The sequence below is a fragment of the Chlamydotis macqueenii genome, chromosome 11 (genome assembly GCF_036417535.1).
Source record: "Chlamydotis macqueenii isolate bChlMac1 chromosome 11, bChlMac1.mat, whole genome shotgun sequence".
NCBI classification, from domain to species: Eukaryota; Metazoa; Chordata; class Aves; order Otidiformes; family Otididae; genus Chlamydotis; species Chlamydotis macqueenii.
The window spans coordinates 4,534,370-4,559,539 of record NC_141566.1 but is presented as its reverse complement, the minus strand read 5'-3'; the positions used below and the strand labels follow the sequence as shown (position 1 = coordinate 4,559,539).

Genomic DNA, 25,170 nt, shown 5'->3' with positions numbered 1-25,170 from the left:
TCAGGCTTTATGTGCAGCTTGTTGCGTGAGCCTGGGCAGACGTTGGCGCTGAAGGGCGCGATCGGCAGCCACCCACGCCGCGCACAGGATGGCTTGAACCCGGAGCAAGTCAACGTGCTGACTGAAGAGGGACATTTGAACTCATTTGACCGGCACAGTGAGTAAAGACAGAGCCATAGCAATGGGAAACACTCAACTCAGGCACTTTTATGCAAAATTTAGGCTTTCTGAAACAGAATAAAATAAGAGAGTCCCTTCTGGGGGTGGAGGTAGCACAGAATAGCTGATGTGCTTCAGCTCACACCCTCACTTTAATGCAAATAACTTCCCTGTTTAGACAAGCCTTAAGAGATAGACATTTATAATGCGTATTTAATCTTTCCTATTCTTCTTTTATTACTTTTTTTGATGTTTCCTTAGGCTTGGAAAGTTTTAAGTGCTGGTAAGAAGACATTTCAGTCGTCCTCATTCCCTGCGGTCACCCAGTTGCCTATAAGGAATGTGCTGAAGCACTTACTAAAAGCCGTGTGTGTTGTACAAATATTATGAAAAGACAGGAAATTTGTACGTATTAATGAAATACACAGTACTGTGAATGCAAGCCCTTCCTGTTTTATTGCTTTTATACATGTAATGCAATAACAGACGGCTTGGTGTTCGGCAGTCTAGCACACATATTTCTGGAGCATCTCGCTTTAGGGATAATGTAAGCAATAAAGCTTTGATCAGCACGCTGGAGTTTACCGTCAGAAGCCGCTAGATTTTTCTTTGTAACACTCACATTCAACTGCCTGCTTCTTACTCTCCTCACTTCTTGCGGTTTTACTTCAAAGTTGTAGCCCAAAATAACTGCCGCTGTATTCGCAGATCTTCTGTTTGTATGAGTTTTCACACTTACATTAATGTACTACGAATGCAGAAGTTAAAAAAAAAATACTCTTCCATGAAATGACACAGGAAAACGGAGTGTTCTGATTGAGCAGTAGTGAGGCTGCATTTTTTTCCTCACTGTACTGGGTCTGGCTGGGACGGAGTCAATGTTCCCCATGGCAGCCCTCGCAGTGCCGTGCTGCGTACTGGTAGCTGGAAGGGTGTTGACAACACAGCAGTGCTGTCGCTGCCGCTGAGCCGTGCTCCACAGCACCCAGGCTGCCTCTGCAACATCCCCTCTTCGGCAGCAGACGGGGGGTTGGCAAGGTCCTGGGAGGGGACACAGCTGGGGCGGCTGACCCAAACTGACCGAAGGGACACTCCAGACTGTAGGATGCCTGCTCAGCAATGAAAGCTAAGAGAAACTGAGGTGGGGCATTCGTTATTACGATGTTTGTCTTCTGGAGAAACTGCTACGCGTACTGAAGGCCTGCTTCCTGGGAAGTGGCTGGACATCGCCTGCTGATGGGAAGCAGAGAATAATCTTTTGGTTTCCTTTGCTTCCATGCGTGGCCTTTGTTTCTGCTTTATTAACCCGCCTTTCTCTAGACCCACGAGATCTTCTCCACCTCGTTTTCTCCCTCCCGTCCTGCTGACAGAGCGGCTTGGTGGGCACGCGGTGTCCCGCCAAGGTCAGACCACTACAAAACCTCTCCTGTAGCCAAGTAACGAGCCGGTGCGCAGAGCGGGGGCAGCTGCAGGCCCGTCACTCCCAGGCTGTTGGTCTGACCCTGCTCGCGCGGGGCTAAAGCCTGCAAGGGAAAAGTTTTCTGAGCTCCGATTCCTTCTCCGCCACCTGCAAGGGAGGGAGCTTCCCCGCAGCGCACGGCCACGCCACGCGCCCCCGCAACCCCGCGGGACAGCTTATCCCGCCAAAACGCGGCAGCGGGGCCCGCGAGGTGGCTTCCTGCGCCGCTCCGACGGCGCACGGCCACCCGGCTCCTCCACATTTTTTATTTTTTTTTTCCTCGTTTAAATCCACCCAAAGAACAAAGCGCGGGCGGAGGAGGCGCCTCGCGCCCGCTCCCATCCCGCCGAACCCTCGCTGACGTCGCCTGTGACGGAACAGCCCCGCCGGGCACGCGGCCGCGCCTTCCCGCCACGCGCGCAGCGCCCCCTCCGGCGCGGGGCGGGCGCAGGGGGCGGGCGCGCGCGGAGGGGGCGGGGACGGGCGGTCACCTGACGCCACCGCCGCCGCCGCCACGGCCGCCGCCATTTTGTCTGGGAGTGTAAATGTGAAAGGGAAAGCCGGGGCGCGGAGCGCCGGGGGAGGCAGAGCGGAGCCGAGCCGGGCCGGGAGGCGAGGGGTTGTCTCCGCACCGCAGGAAGAGGCCCCGTCGCGGGGGAAGAGCAGCCGGTGAGGCGGAACCCGGCGAGGACTCCCCAACCGCTCTCACCGGCGTCGCGTCCCCCGGGGGGGAGGCAGCGCTCGCCCCACCCCGGCCGCGGGGGAGCCGCTGCCCCGGCTTTGCTGCCCGCCGCGGCGGGTCCGCGGAGGGGGGAAAGCCGCCGTCAGGGCCGCCTCGACCATGTCGGGGCAGTCGATCACGGACCGCATCACGGCGGCGCAGCACAGTGTCACCGGCTCGGCCCTCCCCAAAGCTGTCTGCAAGGCCACGACCCACGAGGTGATGGGCCCCAAGAAGAAGCACCTGGACTGTGAGTAGGGCCCCGCAGCGGGCGGTGGGTGGCCGTCGGGCCGGGCCGGGCAGGGGTTTGAGCGCCGGGGCAAGCGGTGTGGCTTCTGTGGCGGTGGGGTGGGAGCCCGGCGCGGCCGCTTGCACCTGGGACATCGAGGGGTTGTGTCGCGTAAAGCTGGGTGAACCCGACTGCTTTGCTCTTCAAAACTTCTACACGTGGAGGGAGTGAGCTTTGTAACACCCTGTCGCGCCCAGGAAACAAAAATGTTCCAACCTTCTGAACTCTTCCCGGTGAGAGCTTCTTAGCTTACGTGCTCTGGATACAGTAGTGCTTATTAATCCGGCACCTGGGGAGAAGGTGGGTTAAGTGGTGTGGTTTTGATGTTGTGAGTGAGAAGTGAAGTTTTTGAGCACTCTTCCTTCTGTGCATCTGGTGGAGTGCAGCCCTTTAAATATTTCTAACACTTCCTGAAATAGCAAAGCTTTCTGTCTTACAGCTCCTGAAATGCGGTAAAAAAAACTTGAGGGAAGGACAAAGATGGAGTGATAAATCTCTCCAGAGTGAGAGCATGTTGCCACTGATATATTTAAACTTAATATGTCAAAACTCCTCTCTGTATACCAAAAGATGCAGAAAGCTACAAAAGTATCAGTGGGGTTGCTTTGCTTCAGATTTTAGTAACTGGATAGCAATTGAGGTTACTGTTTGAGCGTTCGAAAGTGTACCGAATGCTTCAAACCTTGTGCATTTTGTGGTGTGCCCGTTCACCATCTGTTAGAAGAGAAGCAAGTATATGTGTTTCCGTTAGGGAGAGGAAAGAAGACATGAAGCTTCAGGCTGGTTTCTTCAAAGCCACCACCCTGCTCCCTTGACTTTGCAGGATTCATTCAAGTTGGTGGTGCTAAGGGGAGTTTGTTCAAGTTTTTGAAGTAGCGTACTCGGTTATATTGTTTGAGGACAGTTTGGATCTCTGACGCTATGGCACTCATCCACTAGTACAGACTTCTTGTGTGAGAGCTTTTGATGTGGATCAAATAGGTACAAACACCCAAATGTATATCATTTCTTATTGATCTGAATGACTGAAATCCAGCTACAGTAGTGAATATTGCACCTACTGTGTTGAAATTAAAACCAGGTAACGGACAATTTTTTTTTTTTTTTAAGATGCCTTTTTAAAGTTACCTTATTTGATCTTGTCTTGTGTTCTGCCTGTGGTAGAACAACTTACTGAGGTAAACCTTGCGTCCAGAAATGGCAATGTAACAGGAAGCCAGAAAGTGGTGACAGTTTGCTCAATAGTTTAAAAGCTTCTGAAGCTTTAAAGATGTAGTGTGTTGTTTAAAAGTACCCTTAAAATAGTGTCATCTATTAGAAGTTACCCTCACAAAATAAGAAAATGGAAACCTGGGCAAACTCTTGGCTTGAGAATAGTATAAACTGAGATTGCCTTTTGACTGCCACGTTCCTTTGAATATCTTTTAACACAAACTTGTTTAGAGCTGTCGGTCCCCTTCTGTGCCAGATGAGTTCTGTGTTTTGGTGTAATTCACTTTCTCAGGCTTTGGTCTAAGAGAAAAAACTTACTGTTCTGAATTGGTATCTGAAATATAGGAGCGCTTTGGTGGCCTGGGAAAGAAAAGATGTGAAATGTGGTAGCACAAATAAGGGGTTAAAAAAAAAAAAGTCCCTAATCCAGTCTTCATTGAGTATACTCAGGCACTGCTTGTCAAACATCTGCAAGCCTTTGCGTGGGTGGCTCTTTTTTTTTTTTTTTTTCACTTGTATGTGAAACTTACTTGTATTAAATGCAAGCAGATAGGATACTAGTTTAAATACTGTAATCTCCGGAAAAATCACACAATGTATTTTCAAAGATATGATGCAAGTACTTTTCAATTTAAGGAAATTATGAAGGAAAACATAGCTTGGATTTAATGCAACACTGCTAGTTGTACCTTGATCTCTACATGTGTATGTCATTAAAAACGCTACACCATCTGCTAATACTTGTAATTGCTGCTCAAGAAAAAGCTTCACCAAGAACGTGTTTGAGACTTGGTGTAGTTATGTCGGGGATCGTGGAGGAGTATCAATTTGTGCACTCTGTTCAGACTAGTTCTCAAAATCCCCTTATTGCCAAGTTTCCGCAGCAGGAAAAACTGTAATACTACAATGTGGATATTTACAGGAAGATGTTACACATGCAGCGAGTGAACTAGTGTTTAAGAGTTTTGGGGTTTGTTTGGCTACTGACTGCTGGGTAGTACAGTCATATTTTTTTCTTGGAGAGCAAAAAAAACACCACACAAACACACACACAAAACCCTCTCAGCAATGTCAATGGGAATGCTTGGGGTTTTTTCCTTTTAAAGTAGGTCACGGTGTCCTAAATAACTGAGCAGATCTATTTCTGTAGTATTTTGTAATATTTTAGGATAACATAAAATGTTATACAGAGATTGATCTTTTCTCTTAGTGGAGCACCTGAAGGTCTTGTCTGTTATTTCCCAGTGTGGATTCTCTTACTTGTCCTCAGCTTCCCAAGTTTGGGGCCAGATTATGCTTTTGGTGACATACCTCTTGGCTACCTATTGAAAAGCTGTGATAAAAAAAATGAATAAAAGCTGTAGCCATGTTGGTAACTGGCGGAGTAGACTTGTGTGTAGACCAAAATTTAGAAAAATACAAACACCTGAATTAATTGCATCTTAAACTTATAAATAAGCACAACAATAAATGGGAATTGCTTTTCTCTTTAACTTGTATACAGCCCAGTTAGGAAGCACAGGGGAGGGCAAAGTAGTTAATTGTACTCATTACTCATCTAAGTTAGGATACAGTATGAAAAAATAGTCTTGAACTCTTCCACAGACAGTAAGGTGGCTGTCTTACATTTGAAGCTCTTTAGAAATCTGTGAAGTTTTTCAATACAGTAATCGAGGAAATTTTACTTTAACAAAAAATGGTTAATGTTTTTGTAATCTATAAATGTGGGTTTTATTTAAAATTGCTTAAAGCTTTCTGAAAAATTTTATGGGCCATCATGTATACTTGTTTAGTGAGGGAGTGGGACAGAAAGCTGAGTTGCTTTCCTTTCTGATAAAGTAACTCTAAGTTCAGATTTAGCTGTCATATAAATGAGACTTAAAGATTGCTATCAAATCTGCACTTTAAGAGCACATGGACATAAAAATATTTTTATCAATCAGATGCTATGTTTTAATTGAGTCTTCCAGCAAGAATTGTTGCATTCCTTAGGCTACACTGAGAAAGTTTACTGAAGTGCCTCTTCTGTTTTGTAATCTGTAGTTTGTAGTGTGACTTCCAAAAGGGAAATATAATTTTTTTAGATTGTTTAAGGCTACTGAGGTTAGGGAAAGTGGTCTTAATTCTTACATCTGCTTAGAGCAGTTTCAGTCTTGTGACAAAATGGAAGAAATGCAGGAATATAAAACCGTTATGGTTATTTTTAACTTATGTATTTACAGTTCTCTTGAGAGATCTATTCCTGAATCAAGAAACTTATTACTTTCTTTTTACTTGAAAGTTGAAAAGTGTCAGTTTTTGTCAGTGCCTGGTTGAGAATTTTCCCAAAACCATATATATATAAATATATAAAATATCTGGATTTATGTGTGCTGTTCTCCTAAGAGCTGTATGGTTTCATAGATAATGTGCCAGTATTTCAGATGAGCTGTAGAAGATAAATTCTCAGTACTCTTTTAGGCAGTAAGATTTCCACAGCTCTTCCAGGCTGCTTGAAAACCCCTGCAGTACTCTTCTGGTTTAAAGCTGGTTTGGGTTTTTTTTCCTTCCTTTTTTTTTTTTTTTTTTTTCTTCTCTGTGTGATGTTAACATGTTTCTAAATTCCATTCTAGAAATACCACTGCGGTTTCACTTGTAGTTGAAATTATTTCTCTGGGTAATTGGCAAAATGCTTTGAGTTGTAAAGTGTTTATGTAAGTAATGCGATAAGAAAATGAGCATCACTAGCCCTACACGTTTCGTTCCAATTTTTGCTGCCAACATCCATATTACAGCTGCCCACCTGTCATTCTCTCAGGTGCATCTGTTCCTTTATACTTCCAGATGCATGGTGTTAATAGCCTTTTCCTCCTTTGCTGCCAACTGTAACAGAGCCATACAGTTATTTCTATGTAGATATTCCTATTGCAGACTTAGAAGAATCGAATAGGAGACATGACACTGGCTTTTTTGGTTATGTATTTCAATGCTAGCTTTATTATTACTAGTTGTAAAATAATAATTTAAAAATAGCCCTGAGTAGCCATATTAAAGAGTCTTTTTAAACTTATTTAAAGAGTCTTTAATAACTAACCTTATTAAGGAGTTTTTGCAACACACTCTCAGGAAAGTCCAATTTTGGCATATAATATGCACTGAGATTTTCTTCCACTGTTCATTCTTAGTTTAGTATTTTAGAGAAGTCTCTTTTGCCTAAGCATGCCTTCTTTGGTATTGGTAACGTTGGCTTATGTGCTTGTGCATTCAAGGAGATTTTGAAACCAAAGACCACAATTGTGCTAAGTGCCCTCGATAAAAATTGTCTTCAAGGAATGTGCCTTCTAAAGTGCATGGGACTTGCAGCTCGCTCGGGCCCTCTAGCCTCAAGCACGGCTTGATTTAGACTCTGAGTAGCCCTGCATATGTGAAATATTTCCTTTTGGTTACCTTTGAAATGGTCAGGCTTGCATCTTACAGAAGTGAGCAGCACATGCTGGAAAACCTTACTAGCAGTTCTACAGAATTATTACAACTGCACTTTTCAATTACATAGAAACATACTTGTGGAATAAAATAAGATATGGATTTCACAAATGCACCAGAGGTCTATCAACTTCCAGTCTGTTACTGTCGCTTGAGAGAAGGCTTCTTTTAGCCTTGTGTACCAAACCAGAAAGCAGTTGGTCCCTTCTGAAGGTAGACGTCTGGATGACTTTTTGTGGTAGTAAACCTTTATGATGGCATAAGCCAAAGCTTTTTTTATTGGTGTGTGGTTTAAAGAGAGGTGATCAATTACAGCATTTGATATAGTTGCTAACAGTAGGATTTCTGTCACGTTGTGCCTGAGCAGCAGTGTAAGAACACATTTCATATCAGTTTTGGACATAAGTGGATGCAAGGGATCTATCTCCCAGGTGTATCGTCTTAGGATCTACTGGAACACCTGCTGGTAGACCTTAGCTTGAGGAAAGGTGACAAGAACAAAAGACTCTGTGGAGGCTGCTGGCAAAATATGAATTAAATTAGTTTGGCTAATTTGACTTGAGAGGAGAAAGTTTTTTGATCTTAACCTTCCATCCCAGTTCCATTTACTATTTAAAAAGCACTCTTAATATTAAAAATCTTCAGTGAAAATTTAGACTTTCTTAGTGGTCATGTGAAGGTAAAGAACTTTGTGCAGAAGTAACATTTTTGGTAGGCTATCTGTGTGGTCTTTCACCTCAGCAGATCAAGGGAATTTCTTTAACTGTTACCTAGTAGTAATGTTATAGGTATTGCTCTGTATAGAGTTTTGGGGCGGGGTTTGTTGGTTGTTCTTTTGGTTGGTTTTTATAAGCTGAGAATAGCACTTGTAACAGTTCTGTGACACTTCTGTGCAGGTGTTAGAGACACTTCAGTTATGTGAAAAATACTAGGCCAGACCTAACAGCAGTGTCTTTGTAATGCTTGTTCATAAACTGACTGGATTTAGGAAGACTTATTTGTGTTAATGTGTTTTGAGATAGTTACTTTGAAATGTCATAACAAAGGTCTCATTCAGTAGATGAGGAATTTTCTGTATGTATAAATTCTGGACTTGCTTCATTACATGGGGCAGTAATTGTCTATGGACTGTTTGGACTTCTAGAAATTTTAAAATACTTCTTAATTGACACAGCATTTGATGATGCTACAGCCATGCGTGGTCAGCAGCATCTATCAAATAATGTGTTTTTTTGAGAATCTTCACATGTGTAAATATTGAAACACTTTCTACTACTCAACAACAAGATTTTGATGTATAACTTACTTAAAACTTCTTTTCAGGCCTCTTATTTTTGTGCAGTTATTTCAGAATTTTTGTGTGTTACTAAGAATGAAAGTTTTCATCCCAACTTGCATGTTTTATACATATTTGGAAAATTTTGACATCAGCATGAAGTTATAACTTTGTAGAATTTGCATTTTGTAGCTTTCTGCCTTGACAAGAAACTATCTAAAACTCTTAACTGTTAAAATTACTCTGGTTATTAAATTATTCTGAACAGTGATCCTTAATCAAAATATCTTATTTTCTTAATAAATAGATCTTTAATTAAGACACTTCTGTAAGGTATTCTGTGCACTAGAACAGATATCAATTCTAAGTGCAGTATTTCTATGAAGTATTTTGTCCTAAACTGTCAGTGTGTGATCTCTAAGTTCATGTTGAAGTTGTTTATGATAACATAGTCCGTTCTCTACGTACTGCTAATAAGAGAAATAAGTTGGTCATTTCAGTAGTGCCGACACCTCAGTATTCAGTTGTTGCTAACTTCCCAAGCACCTGCCCTTCTTCAAGTACTTGCACAGACAGACCACATAACCAGCAGTGCTGCTCTGCAGCCAACAGGCTGCTGACAGACTTGGCTTAAACAAGAGGCCACAAAGGAAGCTTTTCAAACTAGGTGTTTGTTTTACTGGCTTTGCCCAGTCCTTAAGGTGTACTTTGATCACACCTGAGCCAAATTTAGCTCGGAGAGGATAAATGTCTAATGTGCATGTCTTGAGGGGTTTATAGTAGTCCTGGGTTCAGTTCTTTGCTCTCTTCTCAGCAGGTGCCTTCACTCGCCTTCTGAGGCAGGCATTTTTCCCATGTATCTGCAGGAGCCTGTTCTGGTTTTGTACTAATACTCAGGTAGAGACTTGAAGCTCTCTGTCTCTGACCTCCCAAGTTAATGTTCTACTATTGAGTTTATGATCAGTCTTGGACACAGCGTTTTTTTATACAGAAGCCTGAAACCTGCTGTGATCCTTGTCACAAACCTACTCAGTATTTTGTGGTGGATGTTTTAGCAAAGTGGAGAGGTGTGTAGATGCAAATTCTTGCTATTTATTCTCATAGAAAAGAGACTTACTACAAACTTGTAGCATCTCATTTGCTGTCATGAGTTTCAGTACTTGGACTTAGGTTGGAATTGCAGGGTCCTTGCTGCCTGGTGATGTCGTGAGGTATAGATGTCTCAGCTTTTCCTTGCTTCTTTCTTTTTTTTTTTTTTTTTTGAACAGAAATTTGGGCACAGTTTCTACTGGAGCAGGTTATTTATTGATGAGATACTGAGACTCCATAAAATTATTGAAATGCCTTTGAATTTCATACTTGGAGTCATTTGGTAAAATGCAGTGAATTTGAGCAAGGCGTGTAAAATAGCTCAATTAATTCTGAAACAAAGAACTGGAGTGAATGTTTCCAGGATGACTTCTCAAGGTAGAAACACAAAATAACACGATGATCTTCTTAGAGCATATAACTCATTGTAATGCTTTGATTTTTTTTTTTCCCCCCCGCTTTAATTTAGATCTAATGCAGTGCACAAATGAAATGAATGTGAATATTCCACAGTTGGCAGACACACTCTTTGAGAGAACTGCAAACAGTAGCTGGGTTGTAGTGTTCAAAGCTCTAATTACAACACACCACCTCATGATGTATGGAAACGAGGTAAGACATTAGTTCTTTCAAAGCCTCTTTGACAGTGTTTTTAAAAAAGTGTCTCAATCTATGAAGCATTAGATATGTACTTGAATTTTTCAAAGGTCTTTGGTTTTCCTCTGCTGATGGCTGTAAAGTGCCTCTCTAGAGAAGAAAATATTCCTTCGTTATTTCAATACTGAAATACGTCAGTTTGCACTTTACCTGCAGGTATAGGGATTGGGCTGTGAGGGGATAATTAGTGATGTTTCTAGAATAAAGACTTGAAAAACTCTTGATGAGCTTTACTTCATTAGGCTAATGTTAATCAGTAAGAGCACAGCAAAAGTCTTGTTGGCCAGCCTATTAACAGGTAAGAATGCTTACTAAAGGGCGGAGGAATATGGTGAGTAGAATATTAGGTCTTGCAAACCATCATCTAATGGGCTAAACCTTCATATGTTGTTGCCATTAACATTCCTCCGAAACAGGTGTCTGTTACATTTAGTTCACTTAAATTGTTTCATCACTATTTATGAAAAGCTTCTCGGACAATAACATGGCATTAGAAATGTAGCGTTACACAGTCCTTCCATTAAAAACTAAACTTTGTCTTGGTCAGGTGACAGTTTAGGCCTGAACTTGTGTGTAGTCATTCTGATAAATGACTGTTGACTGCCGGTAGTATTGAAATGATGATTCTTAAAGGTACTGCTTCCAGCCATCAAACTGCTCTGAAACTTAGTGTTGCTGCCTTTCTCCAAAGCTCTGTGGACTTAATTGACATGACTTGTAAAACACAGTGTGCTCTTTGTTAACACTTCAAGTTGCTTATGTGCTTAAATTGTAGTTTCAACAGATAATAGGCTGAAACTAGAGGATAATATGAAGTAGAACTCACTACTTGGTATTCAGTACTTACTCCAAGTATAAAGCTAAACTAAATGCTGTAGGTCAGTTTGTATATTTTATTGTCTCTTCTTCCAATACAGTTCATATCTACACACTGAAACTTGCAAGAAAAAAAAGCAGACAACTGAACCATAGGAGAAAAAAAAACAACTTAAAGTTGTGGGCTACCAGTCAGTATCTGTTTGTCCATACAGAGTTTTGTAGTGGCAGAAAGCTCCTCAGCTTTGAGTGGGTGCATTTGAAACCTAAAATTAAGAGTGCTTTTATACCTGCTGAGATAATGTGTCTGGAATACTAGTTCTGTAATTTCAGGTGGAACATGAGTGTACTCCTCACTATTCTAATAAATTAAGAGACCTTCTTAAACAGATAAAAAATTACCAGATGTTGAACTTCTGTTTTAAGTACATGTAAATATAGCAGAAGGTAAAAATGTTGTCTGAGCAGTCACTGTCTTGCAGTTTCTTGTTCAACACGACTACTTGTTTCTTGTGATGAAGTTTTAGAGTGAAACAGGTTAAAACTCCTCTCACCTGTGCATTGTGCAATGCGAGACCCATGAGCCAGCTATTAGTTGTCAGAGCTTAAATGTTACTTAGTCAGATCACTGCATTATTTTTTATCGTTATCTATAAATTCTAACCTCAGTGCTGCCGCTCACCACGGTTCCAGAAGCATTGTTGTTACTAATTTTAAACTTTGTAACTAAGCCTGTGTCCCACTTCTACAGCAGTAGAGCTGTGTGAACCTTGGGAACTTGGATAATGCGAGTGGTATTTTTGGTTTGTGTTTTCCAGCTTGTCTATTCTAAGCTACAAACCTAAGCAGTTTCTTCTAGGATTATTAGTCTTTTATTCACAAACAGTGATGTCTTTTTATTTAGTTTAAACTTATTTTTTTGCTAAATAGAGTTTTGGATTTCAGAGGCTTTGTTAATCAGTAGTTTCAAGTTTTTCCTTAAAATTTTCCCTTTTAATTAATTTCTATTGTTGATAGAGGTTACTAGAAAGAGTTACAAGGTAAGTGTAGTTTTCTTGTGATATGCTTAAATGTTCTGACTCAACAATGATATTCTCAACTTTTTCTTCAACAGCGCTTTATCCAGTATCTTGCATCCCGGAACACTTTGTTCAATTTAAATAACTACCTGGACAAAAGTGCCATGCAGGGTAAGGATTTTTCACTGAAGGAAATAATTCTACTGCTTTTTTTTGCTCTGTGGTAGTGCCTGTGTTGGTGCACGGTAGGAGCTGTAAATTTTTAAGAAGTGAACTCTTAACACTACCTAGAATAAACCTGATGGATATTAGCACAGTGATCTATTTCTGGCATTGCATTTTAGTGTCTCAGGAGTAAACATTTACTGTTAAGGCAGATGGAATGATAACTAGGGTGTGCTGCATAAATAATGAGAATGCCTGCACATCTCTGAGAAGTCTTTTAATTACTTGCCAATGGTAGGAGGGATTTTTGGGTCTTTATGTGGTTTTTGAGGCATTTCAGAGAAGTTACCAAAGCCTTCAGCGTTTTGTACTAGGAATACTTGTTTAATTTCAAGAACTTCTTAATAAGAGCTGCTTGGTTCTTGCCTAATATTTTATGCTTGGTTCTTGCCTAATATTTTATGCTTGGTTCTTGCCTAATATTTTATGCTTGGTTCTTGCCTAATATTTTAATGTGTTTAGGTATTTATTCTCATAATTTCAATGAATGCTTTCCTAACCTTAGCAAGTTGGGAAGAAACTGTAACATTACATCTTAAGGTGAAAAATGGTGAATCTCAAGACTCTGGAAAGTGCCTATGAAGGGCTTTTTATGCAAGTTTATGTAAAATGGGCTAGTAGGAGAATAGTTCTTGAGAAGAACTTAAAAGGAACTGTCCTTCAAAATGTCTAACTTATAAATGCTTAACTTTTAGGCTATGATATGTCTACCTTCATTAGGCGATATAGCAGATACTTGAATGAAAAAGCACTTTCATATAGACTTGTAGCAGTTGACTTCACCAAAATGAAAAGAGGGTAAGACTGTTACTACTTCTGTTTGGTCTTCCATACTGGGGTGGGGAGCGGGGGGAATACCAGTTGTTCATGAGGTTATCACAGACTGGTGTTCCTTTTGGCCCGATGAAGCAATATAGTTCTGTTGAAATAGCGTAATATGCTGAGGTCTTGTGGTAACTTGCAAACATGTCTTCTACTCTGTAGGCTAGATGGAGTGATGAGAACCATGAATGCTGAAAAGCTTCTGAAAACCCTTCCAATCATACAGAACCAGCTTGATGCACTCCTTGATTTTGATGTAAGCACTTTCAGCTTGGTGTTAGGTAACATTCTCTCATTTTGAAATGAGGGATTAATTATTTTATTAAATACTAATTTACTTTCTCATTGCTTTCTACACAGGCAAATCCAAATGAACTAACAAATGGTGTTATAAATGCTGCCTTTATGCTCCTCTTTAAAGATTCCATTAGACTTTTTGCAGCGTACAATGAGGGGATTATTAATCTTTTAGGTACGTGAGAATTTTTTTAGCTTTTGAACTTCCGTGAAAGATAGTGAGAGAACTAAAGAATATAGACAATTTCTGACTGCACTTTCCTAGTAAATCATCTCTGCTCCATTACCATTAAACAAAGCCTGTATTAGTTCCAGTGACAACTAGTGTAGGCTTAAACATACGCTTGTACCTTGAAAGAGAAATTGGGATGAGAGGGTGACTGGTGAGACTAAACCAAAAGGTACCATAAATGTGCAGTGGATAACCTTTGGCAATTGGATTGTGAAAGTATTAGCGAGATACCAGGTATTTTGAGTATTTAGTATAGTCGCAGTATGACTGACTTCTGGTGGCCCATACTTTCTTTATGGCTTGACTGTTCACTTTTACCTGGATCTGCATGAGCCTAGTAAATGACACGTAGGGTTTTTTGTTCAAGAGTGATAAGCTCTTAGCAAAGCTGTATGTATTCAAGCAAATTTCTGAATGAAAGCACCTGATCGGTGTGTTCCGTTGATGCATTGGTTTTTACTCAATGAAATATGTATAAGTACATAGGGCAAAACAACAAGAAGTGAAGGATGTGGTTGATACTCCTTTTGGTAGGTCAGTTCAGTACATGTTCCATTTCAGTAGCCATTCTGATATCTTTTGGATATTGAGTCCATTTAGAAACATCAAAATGTATTGATACAGGGTCTAAAAATATAAATATATACTAAGAATATTTTCAAATGGTAAATTAATTTGTCTTATTGCAAGCTAATAAGTTGACTTCTTGAAAATATTTCCCTAAATACCTAATTTAACAATTGCAGTGATTTGCATCTATACTTAATAAACCTTTACATTATATTCTAATGTACTGAAATAGAAAAATCAATGTTTTTCTATTAACTGGCTTATTACAAAAGGTGTCAGGTTTTCATGTAAACTTTAAAATTTGAATAGCTTTGAGTTTCTCCTGTCCTTTCCCTGAAGCTTGTCTCGAATTAACTTCTATAATACTGTGTCCACTTTTTGCTGGGGGGTCTGTTATCTCACAAGAGTTTTATTTGCATCCTCAGAAAGATATTTTGATATGAAGAAGAACCAGTGCAAAGAAGGCTTGGATATTTACAAAAAATTTCTAGCCAGAATGACCAAACTGTCAGAATTCCTCAAAGTAGCAGAGGTAAATAAATCTACATCTGTGGAAGGCATATCAGTTAGCTGTCTGTGCTGGTACAGTAGTCTGTGTTCTTCAGAAACAGATTAATGTTTGCTTGACTTCGGTATACAAGGAAGTATTCTACAGATGAGGTGTTTCAAAGGTTGTGTATGCTCATTAACATAAAGTGAGATTCTTGGATATCCTTTTCATTAGCCAGATGACATAGTAAACTTTCCGAAATATTGTTAGAAATTTCATGAGTGGTCCCAAGTGAACTGAGTGTTACAGTCTGTTTTCAGAATGTTAGTCTCCTTTACTGTCACTGCTCAAAATGGAGTAGTTGCAGTAAGCAATGTGGATGTTTTTAATGTTCCCTGTATGCTCTTCTGCAAGAAAAAGTTAGGCTTGATAAAAAGTTGGGTTTGCTTTGAGAAGTAAATTAATGCAGTTGTGATTTCTAAGGTGTGTTCCCAGTGAAACTCCTGCCAGTTCAGAAAGTTTTTAATATCCCTCTTTAATATGGTAGTTTCTTCATAATGTTCAGACATTGTTTTTTTTTCCTTTCATTGCCACTGCATATAGTAATGTACTTTCTTTTTTTTCTTTTTTTTTTTTTTTTTGTAAACCCAGCAAGTTGGAATCGATCAGGGTGACATTCCAGATCTTACTCAGGTCAGTGTAATATATTAAGCCAATTATTTTGTTCTTTGCATTCTTAAAGGTTAGTGTGCATCACAGTAATCACTCATCTCAAAAATATATTCTTTGTTACGTATTTATATATGGAAAATGTGTATGGTGACTTTTCCCGTAGAATAAATGTACTCAGTACTTTGCAGCTCTTAAGATTTTTTTTTTTTCGCTTAAAGCAGTAAAACTCACAAAATATTTTTCAAGAACTTCTGTTTTTTATCACAGAGGATTCACTGGCATGTAAGCCACAAGGATCTTGCTGTGCCTTGAGGAAAACCTTCCATTTCACTGTAACTTAATGGCTTCTAATACGCTTAAAGATTACAGTTAGCTAGTTCAGTCAAGGATTATTTTTCCCCTAAGGTTTGAATAGAGTTGATGTTTCTTCGATATTACTCAGTAGTATGATGAACATGAACAATATAGGTTGTGTGCTGGAACATTTAGTGTAAAAGGTGGAACGCAGGGGAACACCTTCTAGTGAGGATAAATCGAGGGGCAGAAGGGAGCTGAGAAAGATGGTTTGACCTGGTGGATAGGAAACACTGATAGTTCACAGAAATGCACAAAGTTATTCTTTGGAAGTTCCTTCAGTTCATAGGGACATTGTATTTCTAACCTAAGAGCAGCCCAACAGGACAGAGATTTGGTATTTTTTCTGTAACACGGAGTAACCTGGTGGGTAGAATAAATGGCAATCTGTCAGGAGACTTGTGCGATAGACTGGAGTGTTTAGAGGTCTAGAGTACTGAAGCTATTTTAAGCGTAGTCAGTGTGAAACAGTTAATGTATAAACTTTGAACGCTCACATCTAATTCTACACTACGAAATAAAATTTCATGGGTCAATCATGTAAAAATGTATCTACTGTGAAGATCTGCCTAAACTTCATCAGTGTCTTTTTAATACGGAAATAAAATCCAAACCACAAATTTCCAGTGTCAGTGGTGTTCATTACTGCCTAAAGTGCGATTTCCGTCTGAAATCATGTGTGTTTCAGAGTACAAATCTCTAATACTTGCTCCTAGCAATTAATATTAATGCCTTTAAGAACTTCCAGGCCTTTGTGGCAGGAAATCAATATGATGGTAACCAGCAGAGTAAGAGCAGATAATGAGTGAAAATGGTAGTCTGATGTTTTCTATTGGTGTTTGATCTTGGCATCTTACTCTTTTCATTAGTACTGCAGTATTCAGCTGGTCTGTCTTATGCTAATCAAATTATACTCAAGTCTGAAGTTACACTTTGCTGGGTTTGTGTGCACTTGTCCAGTTAATTGGGTCATTGTAAGGCTCTTCAAAGCAGGGGGTTTTGATTTACTGAGAATGAGGGATTTAACTCAATTCTGCCGCTTTTTGTATCTGAAACTTTCAGTGAGCTAAAACCTTTGTATATACTGTTCTCACAACGTATTTTTCTCCTAGCTTAGCTATTTTGTTTTAAGTGCACTTAGACATGAAAGGCAACTCTCTGAACTGTGGTGGTAGGTGTCAGCTTCCTGTGTATTTTGGTAATTCCAGTGCCACTGTTATGCACTCCACTTCAATAGTAAATTTCATGGCATTTAATAAAAGTTGACTGTACATCAGTTTAGTGCAATATTAAAAGAATTTTCTAAAAATCTCTTAATACTAGGGTTTCACAAAAAAAAGTCTGTATTAGTCTAGGTGTCTTTTGATACAAAATTACTAAAATCTATTATTCGCTCAGAGTTTAATCTCTGATGTTTTGTTGGATGTTTGCAGCAATGAGAAAGTTCAGAGAAGTTACTGGTTTGTTGGTTTTAGGTTTTATGGTTGAGGAGGTGGATTAGAGAGTTTTAGAAACAGTAAGTATAGGATATGCTTTGCCATGTAGTTAAGTTTTAGAGTGGCCTTAGGGCGGGGGGCGGAAAAAGCAGCCTAGGAAAAACTTTCTGCAGTCAGAGTATAGTCTCCTTCTGTTAAGATTATCTATCTAGCTGTGTCATGCAATACCTTTTGCAAACAATTGTTCCTCCTGAAGGGTAAAAGTATGGTGGGTTTTATTGTTAGGTTGGTGTCGTGGTTTTTTTTCTTTCTTTCTTTCTTTTTTAAATCCCCGATACCTTTCCGGAAGGGTATTTAAAAATGTTCCCCCTTGGGGTTTAGCTGTCTAGTGTGAACACTAAATTTATTCATGACCTCAGTTGTCGAGGTAACTACAGTGTCTTAGCTTACCTAGCTCTATTTATAGAAAGAAATATCAACTCAGGCCTTAACTTTAAGACAGTTTTATAGGATTATTCTAATTGCTTTTCTTTGCATCTCTTCTTGCTTGAATTGGCCTTCACTGAATGTGGGAAGCTGCAGTTGTCCTCAGTGATTCAAAGCAGAACTTGCTAAAGCCTTGTGTGATTAATGTTTTTACCTTTTCTAGGAAATACTTTGGTCTAGGTTTTGGTACAGAAGTGTTAGCAAGGGCAAGCTTGTTTTCCTTCCAAACAATACCTGTCCTAGCTGTTCTACCTACTGAAGGTTGGCAAGTGGTCTCTGAAACCCTGCCAGATGAGGAGGATTGAGCTGGCAGGTACATAAAAACTTGAGATATCTATTCCCTTCATCTGGATCTGCAGTAGGATTTATTTCACTTCTTGTATGGTGTGTGGACTATGTAGTTAGAAGCCATGAGATCAATGTGGCTAGAGTAGTAAGGCAGTGAACTCTTGCAAAAGTGTTAGCCTGATTCTTTTGCTTGATGGAGGTTGTTTTATAGGGTGATTCGGAGAAATCTTACTTCCTACTAAGACTGTGTAATCAAGATTTGGAGGGGGGGGGCAGGCGAGAGAGAATAAATCGAATTTATTCAGAGCTTTAAAGCTGTTTCCTTTGGTATGGAAGAAATATTTCTGTAGTGGGTACAAGTATATGACAGAAAGCAGGCAGGTTATGGCTGGCACTTTTTTCTTATTTTCTGTAGGAAGCAAAACAGCTCTGGTGTGCCTTAGTCTGTATCTTTTAAACTTACTCTTTTCTGTTACCTATCAGTTAAAATCTGTGATTGGATATTGAATAATGTCGTGACTGTGCTCTCAAAAGTCTTGGTAAGCTTATGAGTATTGGGCACCTAAAATTCATTTAGGTGTCTCAAGTGTTAGCTGAGGTGTCTAGTGCCTGACTTCCTGCTGGATTTACATGGCAAGAAGCTTGTTTTTTGGAATCTGCTGTATTGCTTTAAAAAAGAGCTCAATGTTTAAAACCTTCTGGTGGGTAACACTTCTCCTGCAGCAGGAGATCTGCTAAAAATCATCTTTATCGGAATTGATGTTATTGGCTTCTAATCTTTTAGACTACCAAAGGCTTTGGAGTAATTTAGGTGGTTTATTGTGTAGTCGTGTGCTGAACAGCTACTTAGTCTGCAGTAGTGTTGTTGGGATCAGGTTGAACTTGATTGTTTTTCTTTTTAGTGAAACCTAACATTCTGCTGTAGTCAAGTGTTTGTAATGCAAGCCTTTGACTGTAACTATTTGAATGTAAAGTGATTGGCTTTTTGCTGTTACTGAGGAAAGGGGATCGATAATGCAAAGGCTTCATTTTGGTACTTCTGTGAGTTTAAGGGAGTACTGCTTAATCAGCTGTGATTATTGGATTAATCTTAACATAGCAAATATTGTTGCCAAAAACAAGAATGCAACTTATGTACACAGAAGGAAACCTACCCTGGGGGAATCCTTGCTTCGTGTCTCTGTGGTGCTGCTCCTTTTAAAGAACCACAACTGAGTAGAGAGAATTCAGGTGTGTGGGACAGCAGCAAAACCCAAAGGCACAATTAAACATGAGTGGGATTTTGTTTGTTTTTAGTGGATGAGGAAGCTAATCTGTGTACTAAACAATGATGTGTTGTCTGGAAGTAGTGTTTTATAAATACTTTACCTTTAGGCTCCCAGCAGCTTGCTTGAAGCACTGGAACAGCATTTGGCTTCTGTGGAGGGAAAGAAAACAAAAGAAGTCTCCGCTGCTAGCAGGTGAGCACCGGATGAACTACAACAATGCCTATAAGTTAGGATTTGTCATCTTTATACTAAGTATTTTCAGGATTCAGTCATTTGGTGTTCTTGTATTTTATTCACTTCCTAGAAGTATAAACGAAGCATTTAGTGAGTCTGATAGCTTAGTCACATTTGAAATCTAGGTAGGCCTGCCTGTGTCTGACAGACTTATTATGCTTTAATAAACCACTGAGCTGAGACCTTGTGTGTTATTCTTCAGCTTTTACTTGTTTGAAGTCCTCTGGCTTGTAAGAGTTCTAAGGTATGGATGTTGAGGCTCCTGTTAGCCAAGATAGGATGGTATTCATCTTTATTGTCGATTATCTACCTCTCAGACCATGAATTTATCTTAACCTGCTTATAAAAGTTCTTCAGTCCTTTCTCAGAGGAGCCAAATCAGCTTAGATGCTTTGTGCTGACAGGAATTGTGTTATTCTTTGTCAAGTATAGTATCGATGTGTATGAACAGTACTTCTGACTGAACAGTGAGATCTCTTTTGGCATAAGCATTTTCCCCCAGAAACTTAGTAAATATTGATAAATGTATCAGTGTAAGCTACTTCCTGGGTTGCTTTCTTGCTCCTCAGATACTTTTCTTTCCTGCAAGTATCTGAGGATTCACTGCCACAGTATTCTGCTAAAAAGTATACTATACAGGGAATAACTTCTGTGCTTTGTTTACTGTTATATATATAATAGGTACAAACAAGCTTTCTGTGCCTCTGCTACTTGAAGGGAATAGAATTCCAGTCTAGTCTATATGACCTTAAAGAAAAAAGACAACTGGTATGTTCTGCAGTTTCCAGTTTCTACCTGCTGAAACTTGAGGGAGTAATCCTCTGTGCTCAGGCTACTTTTTCACCAAACTCCCTCATTACTGGAGTGTCTGCTTTTCTGTACTGGAGAGTAAGGGAAGAAGAGATGGGAGTGAGGGGGGAAGACACACAACTAGATAAAGCAGCTGATGATTAAATTAAGTGGTGTACACCTGACTGTTTTTCTTAATAAAACTTTTAAAATTATTGCTGTTTTCAGAGCTAGTGCCCTCTCCAGTGCTGTTTCCACACTTGCCAATACAGGAATGTCCTTCAGCAGGATGGATGAGAAGGAAAAGCAGCAAGCATTGGAGGAGGAACAAGCTAGACTGCAGGCGCTTAAGGTACTATATTTTTTACAAGTTTGTATTCTGAGATTTTTTTTTTGACTGGACACAGGTGAAAACCAGGATTGGCTCGGAATAGTGTATGGTGGGGGAACTCTCATCTTAAGAGAGGCCAAGGCATGATTCTGCAGGATGTATGTGTGATGGCTGCCAATATGTGGTGATCCTTCTAACCAAGAGTACGATTTGACTAGCAGACAGCTGATGTAAATTGTTTATATTTTTCCTTGCAGGAGATTGTTACTTATCTCAAAGATTCACAGAATGACTATACAACATCTTTAGGTTACATCTCGGCAGCTGTACATACAGTATTGCTATTGTAAGACTGATTATTGGTAGGAGGGAATTATTTTTTTCCCATGATGTATAGAACCTGGCTTTAGTGTGATTCTTCAGTCATGTTGTTCATAATGAGAACACTACAGTTTTATCAACATTTAACTGCTCTTATTTACAATTCTATAATTCTGTTTGAAAAACTATTTGAAATCATATGTCTTTGGGTATAATTTATGGACTTAGATTTTCTTCCAAATACATTATTATTCAGTGTTCTCTTGATTCTATAATGTGCTTTCCTTCGCTCATCAGTACTTGCTGAATAGTCGTCTTAGTAACATCGCTCTCCTACAGTCTGAATACTGGTCCTGGCATCAGATGTCTCCCCTCTTCACTGTCCCACTTCTACTATAATAGGACTTGCAGCTGCTGTGACCAAATAATTAAATTGGTTGACACAAATTTTCATTTGAGAGGCAGGGAAGCTTGCAACTCACTTAACATTTTACTTGAGGAACGCGAACAGTGTAAAACACAGGCCTGTGCTTTGATCTGTGCTGTATAAGTGCAGTGGGCATATCTGGAAGTAACGAGGGATGTAAACCTAAAATTAACAATGTTAAACTAGATTTTTATTTTGCTAGTGTAAGAGCAACACCACATGGATGTTGTTAGGATGCACATTGTCAACCTGACTTCTATACATCTGAATTTAACTTTGAAGAGACCCTAACAATAGAGATGGGCCTTCCTGAACAAAGGTCCATTGACCTGCTTCTCCGAGTGACTGACTATAAAGGGAGCCTAGAATGTCTAGCTTGACTAGAAGTGTTTTACTTCTAAGCAGTTATAGATAATTTAAAACAATTATTTAAAAACTCAAGTCACACCTTGATTTTTGAAGGCTTTTTTAAAACAAGTACTCTTACCTCTAATTTCAATCATCTTTCTGTTTTCAGGACTTCACAGAAGAATGACTGTTTTCTTTATTAAGGCCGTAATTAAATTTTCTTACTGGAAAAGGTCTTTATGACTGAACAGTTAATAAACTAATAAAACTAAAATGCAAACTATATATTTCATTTTTCAGGAGCAGCGATTAAGAGAGATTTCTGTAGTATCAAATTCCACTTCCACATCAGCATCCCCAAGCACCTTATCAGGAAAAAGTATGAATACCACTGTAACTGTTGACCTCTTTGCAGTACCAGCGCCCACAACAAATAGGTGAGAGATACTTCGCTTTCTGAAGAAACCAGAAATTACTGCATTGGCCCACAATCAACTGCAAAGCAGTGATTGCAGTTAATTGTCAAGAATAACCTTTTCCTGATGCTTTCCTGGTGTATTCATGGGGACTTTGGTATCAATCAGTGAATGCTTAATTACTGGTTTTGTACCACTGTTATTGATGGGCTACTCGTGAACAAGAGAAAGTGAGATTGGTATGAATGTTCGTATAACACAAGAATACAGTGTCCATTACATATCTTCATGTTCCTCCCTCTCTCTTTTCTTATTCAGCATGCCCAACCTTTCTAGTGATCTTTTTGATCTTCAGCCTGCATTTGTCCCAACTGTGCAGAGTACTCCAGCTATATCAACATCAGCAAGCAGTGCTTGGGGAGGTGAGCTGATACCATAATTTGACTGTGTAAATGACGGGTGAATTCTTAGAATACCAGAATAAAATACAGGTTCATACTTAATTGAATCTACATCTCAAAGCTTAATTACGTTGCATCCAAACATTTCTGTCCTTGACAGGATATAAAATAAGTCATCTGAAAGCTCTGCAAGCAGTTACGGATGAGTTACTTTTTTTAACACATAGCAGTAGTGTCAATGTGCAGTAGATGGAATGAAGGAGCCATTCAGTAAAGGGGACAGGTAGAAGAAATGTAGCTAAAAATCAAAGTTTAACAATACTGGGAAATATAAACTAAGCAGGTGTGCCTGAAAAGATGCTGGACTAATATTTCTGTTCCATTAAATGGTATTTAATATACTTCTCATTTAAAAGGTGTTGGTGACTTTAGAATTCTTATAACAAAGCTGTCATTCTCAGTTTCTTGGGCACAGCATTTTCTGTCCCCTTACCCATCCCTCCAAAGAATAATCAGGATAGATGTCAAAGAAATGTCTTAAATGCTGAAATAAGGCCACGTTAACACCATTGTAAGTGTTCGTATTTTAATAGGTGGAATTGGTACCTTTATATATTATTTAAAAAGTAGATTCTTGAAGCCAAAAACGTAGTATCTAACTTTTTTGATTGATAAATGTTCTGTCATTCTCCCCCTCCGCCCCAATAGCAATACTAGAATTATTTTCCCTAAATAGAGAGAGCTGTTAGGATTTTAATCTGAAACTAAGACGGGCTGATCAGTAGGTGGAATATTTACAGTTTGACTTTGTCTAGAGATTCTCATATTCAATCATTTCAGTCTGTTTTTCTTTTCCATTATTTGTACTCTGTATTCTTTCCTTCACTTCTGCATCTGAAAGGTCCTTTCTCGTCCTCAAATGGTTGTGTTGGTTCTCCACCTCATCTGGACATCTTTGACATGAAGCCAGTTGAAGAAGCTGTAAAATCTGCCACCCCTTTCATCAATTCTACTTTTTCCTCCAAACAAACGGTGGAACTGTTTAGTGGTAAAAAACCAACCAAACAAAACCCATGTAATTTCTTTGCAACTGGAGATAATAATGCTAATAAACTGGGCTGTGTAATTTTGTTTGTGGTTTGGACCAATCTTTGCTTTTTATTAACAAGTGGAAATGGCGCATTAATTCCAGATGTAGTAAATTATATGTTTCCTTAAAGTTTTATTTCTACAGTTGAAATAACTCATTATTTTGTTCAGCCTGCCCAGTGTAGGCATTCTAAGACTTGCAGTATTGCTGGAATTTTTGCTAATTTCTTTCAAACTGCAGCCTCCTTTCTGTTTGTAATGGGGAATGCAGGAGTTACTTGAGCTTTTCTAAGTTGTTAAATAAAAACCTCCTTTTTTATTACTAGAAATTCTTTATTTTTAACTGCAGACTTAATTTTTTGATCCCCTCTTCCTTTTTCTCTTTTCAACTGATCTTATTTTCTTCTCTCTTTTTACAAAGATGACTTTAGTGGTCATAAACCTACATATGCTTCTCTGTATCATCCTCTGACTGTTGATGGTAATTAGACTTTTTTCTTTTTTTTTTTCTTTTTCCTCCACTGCAATGAGTGATACTACTCTGAGTGTATTTGATTACTCTGAACTTTTTTTCAGGTTTTCCTCTTCATTCAGCTCCTCCAAGTACCACCACCTCTTCCACAATTAATGTGGACTTTGATGCTGTTTTTGGAGGAAAATCTACAGCACCAGAATACAGGACTACAAGTGGTAAGAACTACTTTGACTAATTTGCACTCTACAGGCAACAATTGCTTAACAATCTAGCCTAATGTCTATAGCAGTTCAAAACTTAATAACTTAAGACATTTGCAAGCTGATTATATGGCTGATAAGATAACAAACAATCAGTTCAGTTGTAATTATTTACTTTAAAATTAGCTTTGACTGATATGTTGTGTGATAATGATTTCCTCTCTTTTTTGGGGAATGAACTTTGACCATGGCCCACTGGATATCTCTTAACGGGTAAGCTTATGTTCATCTGTTTTCAGTGCTTTTGACGTCAGTGTTTATTCTTGATGCATTATAAAGTTCCCTCTAACTTCATTGAGAAATGCAAAGCTAGTTGTGTGTACGTGTCGCTTGAAGAATAGCTGAGTTACGCTCTTTCTCGTGGTTGGTGCTAATTTGCTATATGTTCAAAGTCCTTGTGAACGTATAGCAAAGGAAGTCTTGTGTACATTCCGGATATTAGCAGCATCGTGGAATTACCACTATATTGTGTTACAAGAACATTTTGAAAATATTATCTTTTAACAGCCTTTTTTCTGCAGTTTTAGGGGAGATTCATTTTAATTTAAAAATACTTTAAATTGCTACTGAAGTAGAATTAAAGATTCTACCAGATTAGTAGTTACAATATAGTATTCCATAAAAAATAAGAGGTTAAACCTTGCTTCTGTTCTAACCCTTGAACACTTCCAGCATGTTGAACCTGCAAATATAAATACTCAAATTACTTAGTTATCTATAAAGAAAATACCTCCCTAACTTATGGATGTATTTTATTAAGTGCAATGTAATGTTTTATTA

At 39.1% G+C, this 25,170-nt stretch overlaps 1 protein-coding gene across 4 annotated transcripts in view; it reads left to right on the top strand.

Moving 5' to 3' along the window:
• The first annotated feature begins 2,127 nt into the window (after positions 1-2,127).
• VBP1 (VHL binding protein 1) overlaps positions 2,128-25,170 on the top strand; it is a 41,252-nt gene continuing 18,209 nt past the window's right edge. For 2 of the 4 annotated variants that reach the window (XM_086756203.1, XM_086756201.1), the window contains exons 1-15: positions 2,130-2,589; positions 10,137-10,279; positions 12,255-12,330; positions 13,080-13,182; positions 13,369-13,462; positions 13,567-13,678; positions 14,731-14,837; positions 15,447-15,488; positions 19,406-19,491; positions 20,551-20,674; positions 22,050-22,186; positions 22,484-22,587; positions 23,468-23,641; positions 24,077-24,136; positions 24,232-24,345. In XM_086756203.1, coding sequence (XP_086612329.1) covers positions 2,460-2,589; positions 10,137-10,279; positions 12,255-12,330; positions 13,080-13,182; positions 13,369-13,462; positions 13,567-13,678; positions 14,731-14,837; positions 15,447-15,488; positions 19,406-19,491; positions 20,551-20,674; positions 22,050-22,186; positions 22,484-22,587; positions 23,468-23,641; positions 24,077-24,136; positions 24,232-24,345 — 1,606 coding nt within the window. In that variant the 5' untranslated portion in view covers positions 2,130-2,459. Of the gene's footprint in view, positions 2,590-10,136; positions 10,280-12,254; positions 12,331-13,079; positions 13,183-13,368; positions 13,463-13,566; positions 13,679-14,730; positions 14,838-15,446; positions 15,489-19,405; positions 19,492-20,550; positions 20,675-22,049; positions 22,187-22,483; positions 22,588-23,467; positions 23,642-24,076; positions 24,137-24,231; positions 24,346-25,170 lie in introns of all 4 variants that reach the window. The other 2 variants (XM_086756205.1, XM_086756202.1) reach the window with 2 other exon arrangements.